Source organism: Phymastichus coffea, unplaced genomic scaffold (assembly GCF_024137745.1).
Source record: "Phymastichus coffea isolate CEN01 unplaced genomic scaffold, Cenicafe_Pcof_1.1 PCOF00016, whole genome shotgun sequence".
Classification (NCBI taxonomy): domain Eukaryota; kingdom Metazoa; phylum Arthropoda; class Insecta; order Hymenoptera; family Eulophidae; genus Phymastichus; species Phymastichus coffea.
This window is the reverse complement of record NW_026706827.1, coordinates 1,421,804-1,441,818: the sequence shown is the minus strand read 5'-3', so window position 1 is coordinate 1,441,818 and position 20,015 is coordinate 1,421,804. Positions and strand designations below refer to the sequence as shown.

Sequence of the window (20,015 nt, the reverse complement as noted above, 5' to 3'; positions counted from 1 at the left end):
CCACCTCCTGTTTTTCATGAAGATGAGTACCCTGAGTCTTGGAGTTTTTTTACTGTATATCAGTTACTCCACGTCGTATTCCATAAGTTTTAGGTCATCGTTCGTAGTTCCGGCATTTTTGCAGACTTTTGAAACTTTTCACGTATTTGTTACCAATATTTTTTAATTATTATTCAAGTCTTTCGATCTTATCCCTACCTTTTTCGAAAGGGCGTTTTTGAATTTTTTTGTCAAATATTTTTTTAATAATGAATCACAGGCTTTTATAATCAGGAGACTGACAAATACGTCGGCTTATTTTCAAAATTTTTTAAATAGTTTCCTAATTTCCAGGCTCATTAAAAGTCTAGATAGTCCATATATTTCTCTGATCTCCTCTACATACTGAAATTTGTCGAGCGAGATTGTTTTGTTTCTTACAGGACTGCTCAAATTGATTCCTGCAGTTTTATTCTAATAACGTTTTGCAATGCAATTGCAAGTAAACATCTTTACCTACGTTGATTACGTTATTTAAAATTTATATTTCGGTAACAGCGAAATATAAACTGCATTAAAATGTAAAATATTGAAATTCTTTAGAAAGCCAAAACTGAAGAATCGTATTAACAGCTGCAAAACCAATAAATTTGAACTTTTATTCTGATGGAAAAATTGCGGTTACCCAAACCTAATAATACTATAGACAAAAAGTGGAACAAAGGAAACTTTACCATATATTAAACTTTTCAGATTTTCATTGAAATTTTAATATGGGCAGCCATAAATATCAAAATTGCCTTTCCGAAAATTCAAATTAGCTAGTCTCGCTTTCACGGTATGAAATTTGAATGTATTAAAGTAGTAGTCGATAAAAAAAAAAGAAAAGAATAACAGTGTAAATATAGAGTCCGTAGCAGTTTGGCCTGGAGCAGCATTTCTTCTTTCTTCCGCTCTCAATTAAAGTGCATATACCTGTGCGCGCTTACTTTCGCAACGACGGCGAACGTGTGTATGAGCGCGGCTGCTGCAGCTTCAATCGATCGCGCTACAACGTAAGCGCAGCGCTGTGGGAACATTTATTCGCGCGTGTCCGAAAAAATGACCATGCACGACTTGGAGATTGCTGCGATTCTTGATTTTTTTCTCTCGCGAGCATTGTTGAGCATGCATACAGAAGTTGGAGCTTTTTTCGTTGAGCTCCAGCTGGATAGATCCTTTCTTTCTTCGTCTTAATTTATCGTCCTCCCTATAATTGCTTGCTACATAATTACTCAACAGCAGCATTAATAATCGTGAAAACAATGTTGAGCAAGTTACGTACATGCTTGACAGCTCGCAGTCGATACGATGGCTCGTGGCTCGAGAAAGAAAGCTCTTCCAGTCATAAGTATTCCTTCTGCGCGATACATCGCATCAAGCTTATACTCGCGAACGAATAAGAGGTTAATTATAAACATAGTTACAAAATTCACGTTTCCCGGAAATTATAATCGGCGATGAGAAAAACGCACTCACTACACACTTTTCGGTCATCAACGTTCTATCGTGTTGTAATCCATTATTTTTATCGCGCGTCTCTATCTTTCTCGCTAAACGCGTGTGTGTGTGTGTGTGTGTTTTATTTTTAATTATAACGTTGTTGCGGACAATGAAAAGGACAAGTCGCAAGCGACGTTGATTGATACAGAAGCTTGAGCGAATGAGCTACTTGGAAGTATATAAGCGCCAAGTTGTTAAGGTGTGGATTATGGAAAGTGGTGTGCGTACAGAAGCCGTTAAGCCGTGCGCGTGCACGCTGGCACATCGTTGTGTTTGAATAGCTAGAAAATTGGCGCAAGTAGCGCGCTAGTCCGGCGCGACAAGGAGACGCGAGGCGGGCAGCGCAGTGAACAAGGAGCGCGTTGCTAATATACGCAGGCATCGGAGGGGAGAGCGCGAGTTCGCGTAAGCTGATCCAGTTGCAATGTCGCTTCGAGATAGAGAGCAGCGAGTACAACCAAATTAGCTGCGAAAAGAGATGGAATAAGGGCCAAACTTAATTGGCCTTCTCGCTCTTTTGGCGAAGAGCGAGAGCACTCCTGACGCAGCAAACTTGCTCTGTATAATCGCTTTCAATTTTCATAAGCGCGGGCGAGCTAGCCGTCGCTCTCGCTGCCTCGCTGCTCTCTTGAATTTCAAATTTATTCGGAAATTCGAGGTTAGCCTACTTCGCCGTGGCTCGTTCTCTTTTTTTCAACTACTCTCGCGCTCTCCTTCTCTCTTTCTTTTGCGCTGCTTTCCAGTTAACGAGCGCTCACTTGTCCGGCTCGTGCCCCAGCGCTCGATCACATTCGTACACCTCGAACGAAGACTCGCCTTCTCGCCACTCGCTCTTTCGCCTTAGTCGTTCTTGCCGCTGCGCCGAGCCTCGCAACTTATTCATTTGGTGAAAGTTGCGCTTCCAGAGGCGACATTTTCGTCATCGGAAATGTCGGAAAAGGCGGCCGGCGGGCGCGCAACGCCCGGCCGAAGATTGACCTACGCCAGACGCAGTTCTGCACGCTCTTCTGCATTCGATAATTAGCCTACGTGCCAGCCTGCGTTTGCCTTATTGCGCGCGCTGCTGACACTTGGCAGATAGGTGCAATGCCTAAGCATTGTTTGCACTTGCGGCAAAATGTCGATTTCGTTGCTCGCCTCTTCAGAGCAGCTTAACTTGGTGAAATCGGTCGTCAATGTGGAAAGCCAAAATCCGCATCGACGCTAAGACAGATTGTTACTCGACTAATGGCCGACGGCAACAATCGACATTGGTCGTTGAATGGATTAAAGCTGCTGCCTCATGCGCTTGAGCATGTCGAATGTCGTCATGCGGGAGGGGCAGAGAAAGAGGCTGCTCCGCAATCTGTGTACCACCGCGCCGAAGCAACGAGCTCGAGCGTTTGTTGATGTTTTGATCGATCACTTGGGACTTTTACTGGAAACGTCCATCGAGACTAGTTTAACCAATATTTCTTCTTAATTTATTCATGTTTTTGTTACAACCTCTTAACCTCTATTCAATTTTCTCTATAAATAAATGACATATTAACGACGCTCTCCATAAGCACTGAACTTTGTGACCGCTCGTGAAAAATTGGTCGGTTCCCTTAACTTGCTCAATCATCGAAGATCCTTAAGAAAATGAGAAAAGAACTGTTTTCACTAGAATGGAAAGCAGCACTGATTGACATGAGCGAAATTGAGCTCGTCGCTGCAGGAAGTGACAAGTACATTTGTCTGTTAGGGCTTATTGAAGCTGTGTCCATATGCTGCTTGTTTGACAACGAGTTGTCCAAGTGGTGCTGAATCGCGCGACCGAAAGTTTGCAATGCTGTCATTGGGATCGCAGTTGGACTGAAAATTCGAAGCGCGTGTCAGGCCGCCGATAAGGAGGCCGATAACCATGGGAAAACAGGAAAAAACAGTCGCTCGTGTGTAACAAGGAGAATTTGTTCGCCATGCGGCAACACTCATCCGCGCCACGAGCAGGATCAAGATCAAGCGCAGACGAGCACCACGAGACGCGCAACCACCTCTTCCAACCTCGCCATTTTCTCATCATTACACTTTCATTCGTGTAATCACTGGAGGCTGTCCCGCGCTCTCCGTCCACGTTCAGGCAAGGAAGTTAGCGTGCGCGGCGAAAAAACCGTTTTAAAGACAATGCGGTAAACCTCAAAGTGCAGCGCGTCTAGCGCCTCTTCTCATCAGCGAGGCTGCTGCGCTCGCAGCGAGCTGACTCTGTTATCGGTGCCTTCGCGCGACTACAGATCAGAGGCGCTGTTCAGGCATATCCAAGACCATCGGCCACCCGTCCACAGCGATTTATGCGCTCTCGAGCGTGACAGCTCTCGTCTTCCATAGTCTTAGCTCTCACAGAATTATATTCCGTTGCTCGAGCCCAAGCCAGTTGTCGATGCACGCGAACAAGCAGAAATTACCACTCTCGGTCCGATAAGAAATGCTCGTGCGCAAAGGCCACTGGCCTACTGCTGCACCTTGCCAGTGCCGATTGTTCGGCCAGCGATTTACTTACTACTTACCCCCGTACAACGATAATCGGTTGGAGCGCGCGACTGTTCGAAGCCATGTAACGTCGACATTCTTAAAGGGACCTTTTTGTTGCGGAGAAACCGTTACTCTAGTAGATGCGTGGTAAAAAACGTAAGACACGTGCAGACATTTCAGCGGCACAGCGATCATCGCGCTAAAAACCTGTTTGGAGACGCATCTTCGACAGCGACATTCCCCCCCCCCCCTCCCCCCCAAATGCGCAGGTCTAGGTTGCGAATATCCGACCGGTTGGAAGGCGGCCAAATAGCCAAAGAGCAGCTAATGCAAGACCCGGCAAGCCAAGCTCGAAAACGCGTCGCGTAAAGCTGCACGCGCGCGCTTGCTCTCCCGTGCTGCCGCTGTCGCTGCAGTATCCAGCAGCTATGCTCTCCAGGGTTTGCTGACCTCCGCGCGCTCGCGACCTTGCACTCGTGCTCCAGACCTTGTCTGCTCTGACAGACGGCTATGCGCTGTAGCGTGCTGCGTCTGCTCTGCTGCTTTTGGCTCGCCTTCGCCTTGAGGTGCACTCGCGCGGCGAAATCGCAGCCAAGCGCTATCGTGCCGGCGCAGGACTTGCAAAGTAATACGATACACCAAGTGCGCGTTGCTCGCTTGTGCCGCTGACAGATGGACAACGCGTGCGATGTCTTGAGCTCGTCGCGCAAACTTGGAGCTTGCCGCTGATTCCTCGGCACGACTGCTTCTGCGAAGGATACGCAATGGAGAAAGTTGCCGGGGCGCGAAGCATTATTCCCGAGAAGCGAGCAGAAGACGGTGGTTTGTCAGAGAAGAGCGATCGCCGGCAAAAGAAAGTACGCGCGTCGTCGGCGAATGGCGCACGCTCGACTTGGCACGCGTTCGACTGAGCGCCAGATGAGGTTTAAACTTAGCAAAACTCGTGCACACACTTCCGCGAAGAACATTCGCCAAAATGCCCACGTCCGAGAGTGAGAGAGAGAGAGAGAGAGAGAGAGAGAGCATGCCCATCTCGAAATCACTTAACTTGCAAGCGACAGTATGGCGACGACGAGACTATTGAATTAATGCACTTTCTCCTGCGCGCTCGCCAAATTGCTCTTGACCGAACGATGAGAGAGTAGGAGGCCTTCGCTCTTCGCTCGAAGCTTCCATGTCTTATTCTATATATATATATACATTGGCTTGTTGATTGCCTCTCAAGAGCTTGGCTTCGTCTACAGTAGATACTTGGAAAATGAAACAAACGACAAGGGAGGCTAATGAGGAGCGAGTTGCACACCTATTGAACGCACACCAGTGCCTTTTGTCGCGCTTGCTTGGCGCATCTGCATAAGGAAAGCTCATCACGAGCGGACAAATATTGTTGCAGTGGCAGCAGGGGCGGACGTCGCTGTGAAGCTTCGCGGAATAGCTGCGAGGGAGGGCTCCAGCTATCAAAGGCGAGGCGTTGCGGGAAAAGACTCTTGCGGAAGTTTTATCACCGCGCACGGCTGTACGGGTTTCCCGTACTAGAAAAGCAATAGTCGACGCCGTGCTCGCGCGGTCCTTGAAAGCCCGTAAAAGCCAAACTGCAGCGAAGGAAAGGCATTGTTACGGCTACAGAGGCGAGCGGCAAGTGTGGGCGGCTGCTGAAATCCACGCGAACGCACATTTCAAAGATAGACGAACGTGGGCGAATCGATGCAGAATACGTGTTTGATTAGATTTGCTCGCCGCTCTCGGCAGACAAGGTCGCGCCGCGCGCGTTTCTCCTTGGTTCAATCCAAAAGGCGCCCCGCTTGACAACTGGCTCGTCGTTTTGGCGATCGCGTGGCTTTTTTCCATCGGTTTGCGGGCTCAGCTGAGAGGGCAAAAAAATACGCGTTGCGTCAGATCTCGAGTAGAGCTTTAGCAGAACACGAGCCACGAGCGATGATAAGAAGGAGATTGCCCGGCGATGTACGTATGGCCTGCAGGAAGGGAAAAAACGGCTGGCTTTGCAATTCTGATTTTAATAGGCGATAATTCTCGGGAGGCGCGCACTCGCGATAGATACACGCTCCCTCTCCGTGCCAGCCAGCGCTGCAAGGCAAAAAATGAAAGTTATAGAACGGATGTGCCGCGCGATAAAGAATTCATTAGGCATTGCGGACTTGAGCGCGGAATCATCGCGATTACGAATGCCATTGTTCCAACTGATTCTTGATACGACTACCCATAACTTATTCAATTATTTCGTCTAAGCCTCGCCGCTCGAAAGTCATATTCCTTGTTTTCTTTCATTTGACTGCTGTTCGATGACGAAAACCCGGCCAGATTACACGGATTGCTCAATTATTAGATTTTCTGCAGTTTTGGCGCTCAAGCAGATCTCTCTAACGAGATAGCATTTCGTAACAAGATCGAAAACCGTGAAAAATAATCGGGAGAGCGCGTAATTGAAGTTGGTCGACTGGTGTGCGCGCGTCGGAGAGTGAAGGAAAAACAGCGAGGGAAGGAATGAAGGCATCGCGCAGAGAGCGAGTCTTGTTCGAAAAGAAATACGAGAGTCGGTAGGGAGTTAAGGTGTAAATAGAAAGCAAGAGGTCATAGATAAAAGTGCGCAGAAATCGATGGTCGTTAATTAGCCGCGCTCACAAGGGTTCCCTTCCCGTCCAGCAGCAGCAGCAGCGCCGACTGCGCCTGCCGGTCCTTGAAATTCCAATATAGCCTCATTGCCGTTCGCTCGGTCGACTGCGCGCGCGCAACTCTCCTGCGGCTGACGGACGAACAAGCTGCCAAATTGTAATGGCCACCTCCATTAATCACCACCACGAGCCTTGCTCACAGATAAATTGCAGTCCGCGCGACACTCTCAGCACTACGCCGTTACTTCGGTCCTGTTGCTGCTGCTCCCGCTGCTCCCGCCAAACAATCTTTTCGACCGCGCGTGCTGCTTCCTTCTAACAGCCACCCTGCTTCTACAAACTCACTTTGCCAACATTCTTTTTTTCATTTTTTTCGTTTAACGGATTTCCAGTCGTCGTCCCCTTTGATCGTTTCGTGCTGGTATAGGCGTCACGATGTCAAGTGTAAACATCTATTATTTTTTCACCAAATTTCATCAGCTGACGAACCTGGTTTTTACATTGATTTCAGAAAACACTTATCGATAGATTTCGCAACTGTTCGAAAACAAAAATAAAAAAAGACAGAACAAAAAATCGCTATAAGTCGACAGCGAACCGCTGTTCTGACAAGACGGTGCCACTCACTGCAGTGCACTTATTTTTCTGAAGAGGTTAGCAAATCCACCAACGAAACGTCAACTGCTATCTAACTGACTCCAATTATGACCTCTAATAGCTAGTAAAAAGGTAATCCAAATAACAAAAACACTATGTAATTAGGAAATTCATCAAACATTAACAGATAAGTTTGTTACAGTTGATCATATGAGCTTATCTATTACCTTTTTCAGTCTAAATTTAACTAATTTCAATTTAAATTATTTAATTTAATAAACTCTTAAATATGTAACGAATAAAAAAAAATATTGTGAACATTGAATGGGACAGTCATATACGTAATACATAATCGAATGGCTATGAATATCTGCATTAGCTATGACGAAACTGGTATAATGGTCTGACAGCAGTAAGATCAACAGAAATGATCGTAGGAATGAGTTGCCTAATAAGGTCTTTATTAAAAGATATCAATTATACGGGTGGGGTTCAAGGTCTCGTCGAGTCTTCGAGTCGCCATCGGACAAATCGATCGGACGTGCGATCATCGCGATGAACATTTCGAACAACCGCAGCTTTTTTTATGGAATAGCCGAAAAAAGGACGTTAATGCGAAAAGTGAAAATTGTGGCAATTCGTCGCTTGCGCGAACGGACAATAGCGTGCCAGGAAGAGCTGAAAGCGAGTTTCGAGCTGCTCGTCCGTGTCGGCTGGCAAGTCACTGCTTCGTCCGCTCCTTCCTTCATCGTCGCGGCGATCGTAATTTTATGAAAATCAACTCGACATCGTGAGGCTTGAATGTGATCGTGCCGTGCCGTAAGGAAAGTCTAAGTCACCGACCAATTGAAATACGAAGTTTCCAGCGCCAGCGAGCACCTCGTACAAATACGAGTAAGTAATGTATAAGTCCGGCGTTGTACGAAAATAAGCAATATCAATAGCTTTAGCCTAATTAGTACCGAAATTCCTAATGGTTCGCAATCTCATCTGTCAAATACGAATAATTCTTAATTATGGAAATATAATGGGCAGTTGGTAATTAATTTATCATAAAGCTGTCTGCAATAAAGTATAACTTCACTTTGATATGATTGAATAAGATAAAAGTTCTGAAGATAGAGGAAAGCTTGAGAGAGTAATGCATCGACCTCTCGTAGACCGAGTCATAAAAGTCTGTGGCGCAGCAAATCGACCAATATATTTTACGAGAGTTTTATTAGCACAAACGGGGAACTCGGAAAATGAGTCAAGCAGAGACAAGGTATTTATTAAATTCCATCTTCTATTTTCCTTCCTTTGTATCTTTTCGCGTTTCAGCTACTGTAATACAGGATGTTCTTTTGCTTTCGAATATTTATATTGAATTTAGTAGACCCTCGTGGTATAATCACTAGAAAACCGCTCGAAAATATCCAGTGAAAAATAAATTAAGGCTGCAATGTAGATAATTCTTTCTTCAACGTGTACGAGCATATGATATTACATCGGATTTGTATAAAATATCATGGTGTACAATGTAAGTTTCGTATAAGAGTAGCGATGCTAATGTAAATAAGCTTATGTAAGTGAGAACGTAAATATAATTACGGCAATAAATATTCTTGAATATTTCACAACTTATAATCGCAGATAATTTAGAACCAATAAATTTGCATTTTCTGGTAAATAATAATTCGCTTCACTCAACACAGATTTTGCTCTCGCTCGTAGTTTTCACATTCTAGTCTTAACCATTGAGTTTTTGTATTTTCGAAAGAAAATGCTGGAATGAAGTAACATGAATTTAATTTTATCGAAATACACAGGGCATTAATGTACAACAACAATAATTAGAAATGCGACTGTGATTTGATGCTTGCAGTAGGTGCAAGAGGTGGCTTAGCCAAAATGTATTTCAAAATGACAGTCGCGCGCGCCGTGATGGAATAATAAGTATATCCGCGGTCGGCCAGCATTGCAATGGCAATATCTTTCACTGTGCTTCACGTTTCCCCCCGAAACTGTAATAACCTGCTACGATGAAAATACCGGCTATCGCGAAGGAACTGCAGTCACTCGTGAAACGCGAAACCACGCGAAAGTTCTCGGGCGACTCCAGTCCACCTGTAAATCAGAATTCCTTTCTTCGCCCGCAAAGCGTTCTATATCCATCAGCCGATCATTGTGAATTAATTTTTGTGGAAGAAGAAAAAAAAGCAACGAAAGAAACAGCCATGCTTCACGCTTTTACCGTCGACCGTAATGGACGTTTGCGCGTATAGAACATCTTTATTATCGTGAAAATACGTCGATTGGTCAATTACGATGGTGAAACTAATCGAAAGTATATCGTACTTACGGTCCGGATTAGAATAAAAGTGGAATACAGGTCCGCAGCTACATATTAAAAAAAATCGAATCGAAAGTCTGTCGCAAAAGAGCCGCCTGTAATTATACATTTAAGCGGGCATCGCACATATTGCCTCTAAGTTCAAGCAAATGACAGTTGCTTATTGCACCATCGCAGATCACTGGATCGTTGTGCAGACTGATTGACAATAGTCGACAGTCAGTGGAAAGTTTTGCCTCGAGAAAGTTGTGCAGTAAGGAATCTATTGGTAGAGGCGGCTCGGATCTGTCGAAGGAACCTCCGCCAACAGAAGAAATCAAGTACATAGCTAAAGGACCGCGAGAAGATGGGGACTGCAGCTATGCGGTAAGCTTGTCTGGTAGACAAATTGCACGACACTTGTTAAGAATGACGTATCAGTAGGAAATGATGGTGCTTGTTTAGGCGACAATTCATTCGGTCGACTATGAAACTTGGTTTAAGATCGTGCAATGTTGGTTATTACGCGCGAGACCACGGTAAATCGTTGATGTTTAGCTAGGCGATGTGCATCGAAGAAGCAAATATTGTAAAGCAATAATCGGCGAGTCGAGCAAGAAATGATGCAGTGGTAGTAGAGCAAACACTCGAAACGAATGCAAAGTCGAAGGTTGCAAAAACGAGCAGTAGCAGTTATAAAGATGTACGTGCAGGATGCGCTGATGTATAAAATATTTGCAGGGGGTGTGCAAGCAGCACACGACCATGTGGGTATATGTATGTATAAGGCATGGAGGGAGCGATATAGAGTAGAAATTGATTGGATTTCTGAAGGCGACCTCAAGATCCGATATACTTTCCGAAGCGAGTAATTGCGGGCGCGAACCAAGAATGCCGGCAATCACTTTCCTATCTATATCTATCAAACGCTCGACTGGCATTTTATGCGTAAATTTTCGGATACGGACCCCAACTGCAGCAGCCACCTCGCGTGGGTGTGTGTGTATGTGCCGAGAAACATGCCGCTTAGCTCGCTCGCTCGAGCAGAACAAGCCCAGGGCTCTTAGAATCACCTCGCTTGCTACTCTCGCACCAATCAAACACGCTCCTACACTCAATTACACTTTCATCAGTTTCCATTTTCTGGTAAAATATACGGAAAACGTCTGAAAAATGCTTCTAACCAACTAACTCGTTTCTCTTATATCTTACACACCGTACAATCTTTCAATAGCAGTACCAGATTAGGCAAATAAAATTCATTACTAAACGTATTAACAATAAAAAGAGACACTCTAGTTTGATTGCGCAATGAAACAAATTAATTACTCGAGATATTAAAGAGCGTCAGGTATAATTTATTAGTGCAAGTACCAATTATTAATGATTCGCAGTTTACAACGCTCGTCGGATAACATTCACCATCGACTGATCTATTATCAATTCATTATCACGTAGTAATTTCATGCATTTGTTACAGATATGTCTGCAGATAAAGAAGACGAGCTTGAAAAATGCTAAAACTAGCACGTCGCATTCTCCACGAGAGTACGGCTGTTTTAAGCCTACTTATATTTTTGATTATTGCTACGGATAAAACGACAGGTAAGCAATTTTCATGCAAGTGTTACTACAATTTTATGCCAAATTTGAAAGATAGTGGTATTTTATATCTAAAGTTCAATAAAATATGATGGTCCCGTGGTGTAGCGGTTATCACATCGGCTTTATACGCAGAAGGTCGCCAGTTCTATCCCGGCTAGAGCATTTTTTTATCCTCTATTAAATTATGTACTAGCAACTACAAATAAAACTGACTCATTTACGCACAATATTTCTAATTACTTCACTAATAGATATTTTAATTGCTCGAAAGTGAACTGCTATAATTATCGATTAAGAAAAAATAATTATTATTATGTATTCGCAATGGACTACGAATTGACATGATTCGTTCAATTAGACTGCATAAGCCAGGTATGAAACGACAGATATCTGGAGAATAAGCGATAAAATCGGAAAAAGAAATGCCCGCGTGACTCGCATGAGTCGGCAATATTTTAATATAGAAACAAAAGCTGTTGAAATTTGGGCTAATGTAAAAAGCTACCCAACAGTGTGTCGTACCGCAGGTTGAAGAATAAATATAGTTAATTAGGAAGTGAAACCGAGGTAAATTATTATTTTTCTCTTATTGAAGTTATAAAGCGCTCTTAGAAAAGAACAGCAAAGTGCAGCAGCTTATAGAACTAGCCGTAAGCAGGTCCAGCAGCCGGAGAAAAATGGGATCCGAATGAGCCAGCTGCTCTACACATTTGTACGGAATTTTTCCCATAATTTCCATTTTGGATCGTGAGATTCAGGTCCAAGCGAAGTGCAAGTCGCTCAATTGTGGTAGAGCGCGCGCATTATTAATTTTATTTTTCCAGGCTCCAAATTTGCTCCGTATTTTAATTGTTATGGGCGCTGTTGTTATTCGTCAATAGCATGCATATAATGGATCGTAAACCAAAAAGTCGTTATCTCTCGTAGGCTACGCGCGGTCGGCGTGTGTGTATGTGTGCATTGCCCTAAACACGCTTTTTTCCAGTCATCTCTTTATTAGTCTTAAATATTGTTTACTAGCGCTTGAATTTTGCGCGGATAATTGTGGGATTTAAAAAAACAGAGATGACTAGCCGACAAGATTGATGAACTCTCGTGCGTTTACGAGTTTGTTACGAAACGTCAATGAAACCATGCAGCATCGACAAACACATGCAAAACTTGGGAAATCCGCTAGTGATAATTATCGCATTATCGATTACGCGAGCGGTAGCGTTAAAAGAGCGAAGAAAGTAGGAAAGCAATTGTGAGCAAGACAATAAACTCCTGTGAGTGGTGATAAGGTGAAAGGAATTCAGCACTAACTGAGTCGGGCAAACGACATGTCACAGTCACTTGCACGGAAAGAAATGAAAAATAAAATAACTATACAGTCCAAACCAAATGCAGACATGCGAGCGACGGAGATAGAATCAGAAATGGCAGCAGCGCTAATGGTCGCAGTATAGCAGTCGTGCGTGAAGTAGCGCGACCGCTTTGCGCACACGCTTTCTACAGGTTCACCTCTCCGAGAAACAAAAAACCAACAGTCCTCGAACATTATAACTTGCACTATCCGCTCGCTGCGCATTTCAGTGGCCCTATTTTTTTGTGCGCTTATCGAACTCGTTTTAAGTGCTCGATAATAGTCACATGATTTTGTCGAGTGAACAAATAAAGACGAGGAGCTGAAAAGGATCGATCGCGAGTGAAGAAAAGCTACGGGTGCAGACGAAAGAGGGTAAAGCGATTTGACAGCGAGCGCGAGAGAGGGAAATAACGAAGCGATCCTATAGCCCGTTTGCACTCGATTTGCATCCCAGAGCCAAAGACAAGGTTCCCAGGCGCGCTGATTACGCGCCAGCGAGCGAGCGAACGCCGGGAATCGGCTCGCGCGTTATGAAAGCGCGCTGCTAAATCCGCGGCGTGTGCGTGCTTCTCGCGGCTGCTATCTAGGCCACACCTCATTATGCGCCCGGGGCATAGCTTTACCGATTCCCCGAATAATTAACAACAGGCGGAGCTCGGTGTCCGCGATGATATCACCTGATGGCTATGAGTTCGAGCCGACATGCTACGCGCTGCCCGTGTTGCAACTACGTACATCAGCGCGGATGAACGGGTCGATGAGTACGCGACGTTGCTGGCCGATCGTCCCTCGTCGCTCTTACTTCTTTCTCGCTTACATATTTTTCTTTTGAAACGAACGCTAATTAACGCGTTGCAGTCACCGGGATTATTACCGATTACTTCATTCGACTTTCAACTGGAAAAGCGTCGAATTTGAGACGAGGAAACGTTCACAGCAGCGACCATTCGAATAGAAAGATCAACGACATTGTTACGGATGGCAAGCGATAAGGCGCGAAAATCGACACGCGGTACATCTGACGACCAGGCGCGCAGCCATGGCTACGCTGAAGCCGACACCGTCGGGATATCTTTTACCTATCTGAGTCGGGAAATTCACATTAGCGCAGCATAAATGAACGACCGAGCGGCCAACCCGTCTGTCAAATGACAGCGGTACACCGATGACCAAGTGTGGCCAAAATTTATTCGCACTTACCTATTTTGTTTACGCTTTTATTGCTCTCTGTCGGCGGGGTGTGGCTTATGGGGGCTGAATCGCGTGCTCTCAAATTTGACGGTCGCTGTGCGATTTAGAGTTGGGTTGGGTTTTGGAAACCACGAATCGGTCGTGGATCGCTTGCGTACACGTTGTTGAACTCAACAGCGCGATATACCAGCATGAATTTTTTCAATATTTATCATTAAGTAAATTCTGATGAAAATTAATTCCGAAGTTCATCTCTTATACATAGACTCTTATGGAAAGTAGTCTCAAAAGGATAGTCACGTCAAGTGCAATATCTAAAATAGTTAAAGGGATTGTTTTTGAAACCTATGTACACGAAACATAAATGTTATAGAATCTGATTCCGAAGTTTGATCTAAACTCACCGCTGAAAATCATAAATTGAAATGTGCAGAAGAACTTGAGTCACTAGATTATACAGGGAGGAGGTTATGCGTGGAACGGAGCCGTGTGCACGGCGAGAGGGATCTCCCCCCCCCCCCCCTCCCACCCTGCTCTTCCCGTACAACAGCATCGAAGATCCGTAAGATGAGTCGGGAGATGAGGTCAGTCAGTCGTTGGCAATCAGCCGTTCTTGATTAATAACCATCGTTACGTTGACTAGTCGGACATTCAAAACAATAATCGGCACCTCTCTTCCGTGACTTCACTTGTTTAATGCGCATGGCTACTCTCCGGGTAGATCCAGGGCCGTACGCCAGAGCTAGAGTCAGCGCAAGTGCCATGCTCACTCTCGAATTTGGTCACGGTTCAATGATAAACTAACGGTATGCTGAAATTGTTCGGCGACCCACGAGCGAAGCGGAGTTAGAAAGAGAGAGAGAGAGAGAGAGAGAGATGCAAGTATGAAGAAAACGAAGATAATAGCTAGGGAAAAAGACCAAACGAACGCGGAAAAAGCAATCCGTGCAGATTGTCTTTGGACCAGCAAGCTCCGCCTATGGCTGCAGCGGCGCATCGCCAAGGAAACAGACAGCGGAGGGGGCGAGCGGTGGAAAAGCTACGAGCGAAGGAACGAAAGACCGAGCTCGGGTTTCGAGGAGTGTAAAGGGCATTTTGTGTTATTTTGTCTTTGTCAAGCGGCGTGCGTCGTTGTATTTGTTGTATCGAATAATCTTTATCAGCTGAAGCACTCTGTCCGTACAACTGTGTCGATCTTGTTTACACTTGCTCGCCCGGTCCGCACAGTAATAAATCTTATCAAAAAAATGCTCCTCGAAATGTATACTCGCAAGTCACAGTGGGATCAGAGCAACAGCTTAAGTAATTATTGCCCACTGAACCCGCGTCGAGCACGCGCCAGACTCATTCTGTTGCGGTTGGCTTAGCGAAATCTACAAATTCTAGATGCGAAAATGAAAATCAGTACTGATTAAAGGTTATGCAGCGCCAGACACGCGCTGGATAATAATGCCGAGCTAAGAACGTTCTCCCTGCTGCCCGTTCCGTACAATTAAAATCTAGCCATATTAAGCAGGCGTAGTAAAGGCGCAACAACCTGCGGTGGCCCCACCGATGCCCAGTCTTCTCACTGCCTATCGCCCCAACACCTTGCTGCTACTTGTTACACGCTTACTGCAACGACACGTCCTTTAGTCTAGACCTTCCCGTGGCGGATTAATGGCCGCGATATAGAGTAGTTGTTTGTTACGTGTTTTTTCCGCTGAACACGAATATGCAACTCTCAAGCCCGTTGGAACAAAATAATCACTTTTTAAAAATATAATATAACGAAATAATGTATTGATGTGCATTAAACCATTCGTTTTTTTAACAATGAATACGACCGTTTTTTCGATTTCGAAAAAATTCATATGGGCAATATGGTGGTATCGCTAAAATAGTGTAAGTAACTTTGTTCACCACTTGCGTGCAACATTTTTAAGATATGTCCGGCTCGATTTATCACACTTGAGGTCTGCCATGTCTCATTTTTAAAGAAAATACGGAACATTTGGAACAGGATGTCGCATTATTAATTAAGTAAAAAATACAGAAATATTACTTACTGACATTGAATAACTAGATATTCATAGAAGTTCGTCGGCACTTACGAGCACGCATGGTGCAGCTTTATCACAATTTAAATAAGATATTGATATAAAAGTACACATTGATATGTAGCTTTTAATTCGAGGAATAAGTTTGAATACATTCTTCTTTGTAATTGTCAACATTAAGTTTGGTTTAATAGCTCATAAACAAATGGAATTTACTTTTTTTGTCAACATTCATTGCACAAAATAACCGATCCTCTATAGAACATTACATAATCTCTATAGAACATTCTTAAAAATAAGGCATTCCAGAGCCTGATAAATAGAGCTAAAGATATTTTTAAAATATTGCTCACATTTCATGAACAATAAGGTTGCGAACATTACTTTTGCGATAACTCTTGTTCATATCGACTTTACCGAAATCGGAATAAACGGTCCTAATAGGTATTGAAAAGCAAAAAATTTGGTCTGTCGTACGTGTCGATAGCTTGTTTAATCAATGATAATTTTGTAACAATAATTTTCACTTGACAAGTTTTCAGAGTTGCATAATATGCGTGTTTAGTGAAAAAAAGTCGTAAATCTAGTGTATAGCATGACCATCAATCGGCTATGGGAAGGTACCCTGCGCCTAGACTACTTACGCTGTTGTCATCTGACTTTCCAAATGCTGGCTACTTGAGAAATGATTGGTCGTCGCAATCAGTCATATATTGCAGTTGACTTGAAAATTGATAATCATCAGTTGTCGAAGCTTTTTCTCGGCATTCTTATGCCACGTAAATAGCAAGATAAGTATGTAAAAGAATTAACTACTGGTAACTGGCTTGCGCACACTACGTGGCTCGTACAGTCGAGCACAGCGAGCAAGAATTTTAGTAACGAGGCAGTCCATCAAGCGATTATCTGTGTTACGCGCGCCAAATTATAGGCCAGCGCATAAAGTTTAATCAGTGGTCTGTAACTGACGCGCCGATTATCAAATAAAATAGCTGACAACGATCACAAGCAGAAGCAGTACAGCCGAGGTTGTGGCACTAGCCCCCTCTTAGAACCATTACTCGTCATTATTGCGCGCGCCGCGACGCGATTATCGCGTGCTTCGATAAAAAAACGAAGGCAATAATCGCGCTGCGGAGCTTCCGCGTTCTGCTTCCAAAAACCGCTGCCAAGCGTCCGACTCCGGCTAATAAATCCTCGCGGCCGCGGCGCAAACTTGTGGCGCCTGCGCGTAGACTCGCGCGCGCGCGCGCGACAGATCGACCGCAACCGAAGCGAAAAGGCCCGAGCCCATTTTTCGCTGCTGGCGCTCCAAGATATTGCTCCGATCAAAGTGACCGTGCACGCGCGTTGTCCGTGTAGCCGCAGCAAATCGTGCGAAATCGCAGCTCTTGATACTGGCATTCGTCCGAGGGGAACCGGATCAATCAGGAGTTTAAGGAAGCATAGAGCACTGCCGTGAGCAGGCAGAGGTGAACGAGCGATGGAAAGGTTGCCGCGTTCGCGGTGGCAGCGGCCACGGCGCCGGCTTGGCGGGCCACGAGGGCGCGAGGGGAAGGAGCTCCGAGCGAAAAAACAACGGACGATGCCCCCCCTTTCACTATCTAAGCCACTCGGCTGGCGCGCCCATGCACGTGCTGCAGCGTCGTTCGCTCCGCGCCGGACTGCAAAAGTCGGCCCGTTGCACGCAGTAGCAGCCAAAGTTTGCCTGTCCCTGCTACTGGGCTCTCTAACCGGCATTCCATTTCAGTTCCTCCTCTCCGCGTAAACGAGTAAACAATGCTACGTCACCTGGCACGGTCGTCGCTTTGTAACGGCAATCCTGACAGATTATGCACATTCGACGTTTTACAAGTATGTATATCGGGGCCTCGTTAACTTACAATTTGATTGTCGTAGCCTGCTCTTCCTGGAAGATTAATTCATCTATTCAATTTACCGGACCGATGCAAAACATCTCAACAGAGTGCACATTCATCACTACAATGTAACGTTTAATTCGAATTTTACGTATAACGCTAAAATTGATCCCGTAGGCATGCAACGTCTAGTTGAACAATGTGAATAATGGACCGGGCAAACTGGAAAGAGAACTTTTGCGCGCGATTATACGCAGCCACGATTGTTTGCCTTTGGATAATAGAGTTTAGATGGTGAGAACATGATGCTGGAATTTGAAAATTAGAACGATATAGCCTGCTGATTATTTTGCATTTTATCGTCTTACGCAACTTTGTTTCAAGCTCTACACTTACTATAACGTTTGTTTAGGATTTTCGATTTCACGGATTCACTTGAAATCGGACAAACAATAGTATTTAACAATTACACTTATCAAGACGTGCAATATAACTTGATTTCTAAAAGTAATAAATGAAACTAAAATTTCTTTAAAGTTTGAAAACCTCGCTAAAGAGAAAGGCATTGACTCAAGCACGCGTAATGACTATAAAGTGAAAGATATTCGAAATATTTTTAAGAGATTGTTTGCAGTGGTGGTATGCAATTACGCAGAACGCTGTGTACATGGTACTCAGAAATTGTTAGTGAGAGCAGTTAGCGAATTAGTTTCAATCTAGTCAGGTCTTTACGAAGTGGTTACTTGGGAAAATGAAGTGAGACGCACAGAATCGCCACTGACACACTGATTGTGAGATCGCTTAATTGCAATAGCTCAATTTCAAGCAACAGCTATCCATATTTTTATCGCGATAAAATCTGGAATAAAATACACGCGGAGAAAGTCAAACGTATTCTTGTGTTTTTACGAGTCGACTGGCGAACTTGGAGAGTTTTACTTTTATGTTCCGTTCGTAGAAGCATAGCCCGTTCCATAGTTCTTTAGCCAGTGATTTATGTAGAAAGAAAGTAATAAAAATAATTAAATTGGTGTAATTAGCCCGGAAGTAAGATAATTTGGTTAAGAGCTCCCACATTACATCGCTCGATTGCCAAATTACTTTTCCTTATTTTATTTATTAAATGAATATTGGCTTATTTCAGGATGCCAATTTTATCCTGCCGGAGAATACTTGAAGTTCGTGAGGCTTCCGGAAAGCTTAGAAGTAGGATCGGACGTAGTAACTTTGGAGGTTCACCCGAGGAGCAACCTCAACATTATGCCAGTGGACAGGGTAAATGATGAGGCCTAATCAATTAGTTGACTGGTCGACGAGTGCTTGAAACGTGATGTGCGAGAATGGATTTTGGCGAAGCAATAAAAAGAGAAAGAAACGTGGTTGGTGTTGCAGGAAGAAGACTCGAAGTACTTCGCTTACAAGGACGTAAACAAAACGCACGTGTCGGTGGTGTTGGCTCAGTCGCTGGAGGATCTGGTGGACGCGGACGCGCCTCGTAATCTGTTAAAGTTTCGCTTGAGCTGCGATTACTCGGACGGCACCAACTCGCTGGTAAGTAGCACTCTCTCTCTCTCTCTCTCTCTCTGGCGAATCGCAATTTTAATAAACTCGTCGGCTTTAATTCGCGCGGAGTAACGAGCGGCACGCACACTACACTCGACGTCGCGGCGGCTCATCGCGTAAAACTCGCGGAGCGCGCGCATGCCGCTGCAGCTAATATTGCGGCCTTGCGGGCGCAGGGCTCGCTAGCTCGGCTTTTTCGACGATATACTGGCGCACAACAGACCGAGGCTGCAACTGTGGTTAATTAATTAAATCGTCAGCAGCCTCCTCAAGGCTCCAGCGCGGCTACGCGAGGACGCATCCTTGCGATACGACACGACCCTCGGCTTATTTATATTAGCTACGCGCCAACACTTGTGTGCCCTGCGTGATCTGCCTCAACTTATTTCTTCCAATTCTTACTGCTGCTTCTCTCCCACTCTCCCCCCCCCCTCTCGCTTTTATAGCACTATAAACAAATCAATTCCTTCTTGTATCTCCAATGCTTTCTCTCCGCCAAATGAAAAGCTGCAGGTTTGTCATATTTGCGTTTCATTCATAAAAACTGAAAAATTAGAATGAATTACCTAATAACTATCATTTCCGAGAATGAAGTCGTAGAAAATTGTGCGCACGACAAAGGGGCCTCCGCACGTGATGAATATCAATAACCGGAGAACTTGAAAGTAGTCAAGTAAAAAAAAAGTCTTAAATTAAAAGCAGTAAAAACAAGTCGTGAATATGAGGAGTGAAAAGGGAGCGTGAAAGGAGAAAATTGAAGGAGCTGCTGCTGAATAGCCGGCAGATCTGCGACAACTTTTCAAGGATAAAATCTTTGCCTATACCTTCCGTCCGAAGTATCTTAAAAACTCTTTCAATTAC

The 20,015-nt window shown here is 44.6% G+C and overlaps 1 protein-coding gene across 1 annotated transcript in view; it reads left to right on the top strand.

Moving 5' to 3' along the window:
* The window catches only part of LOC131675100 (cadherin-89D), a 35,163-nt gene that overhangs the window by 3,267 nt on the left and 11,881 nt on the right, over positions 1 to 20,015 (top strand). The window contains exons 2-3 of the mRNA XM_058953946.1: positions 18,736 to 18,866; positions 18,984 to 19,142. Coding sequence (XP_058809929.1) covers positions 18,736 to 18,866; positions 18,984 to 19,142 — 290 coding nt within the window. The remainder of the gene's footprint in view (positions 1 to 18,735; positions 18,867 to 18,983; positions 19,143 to 20,015) is intronic.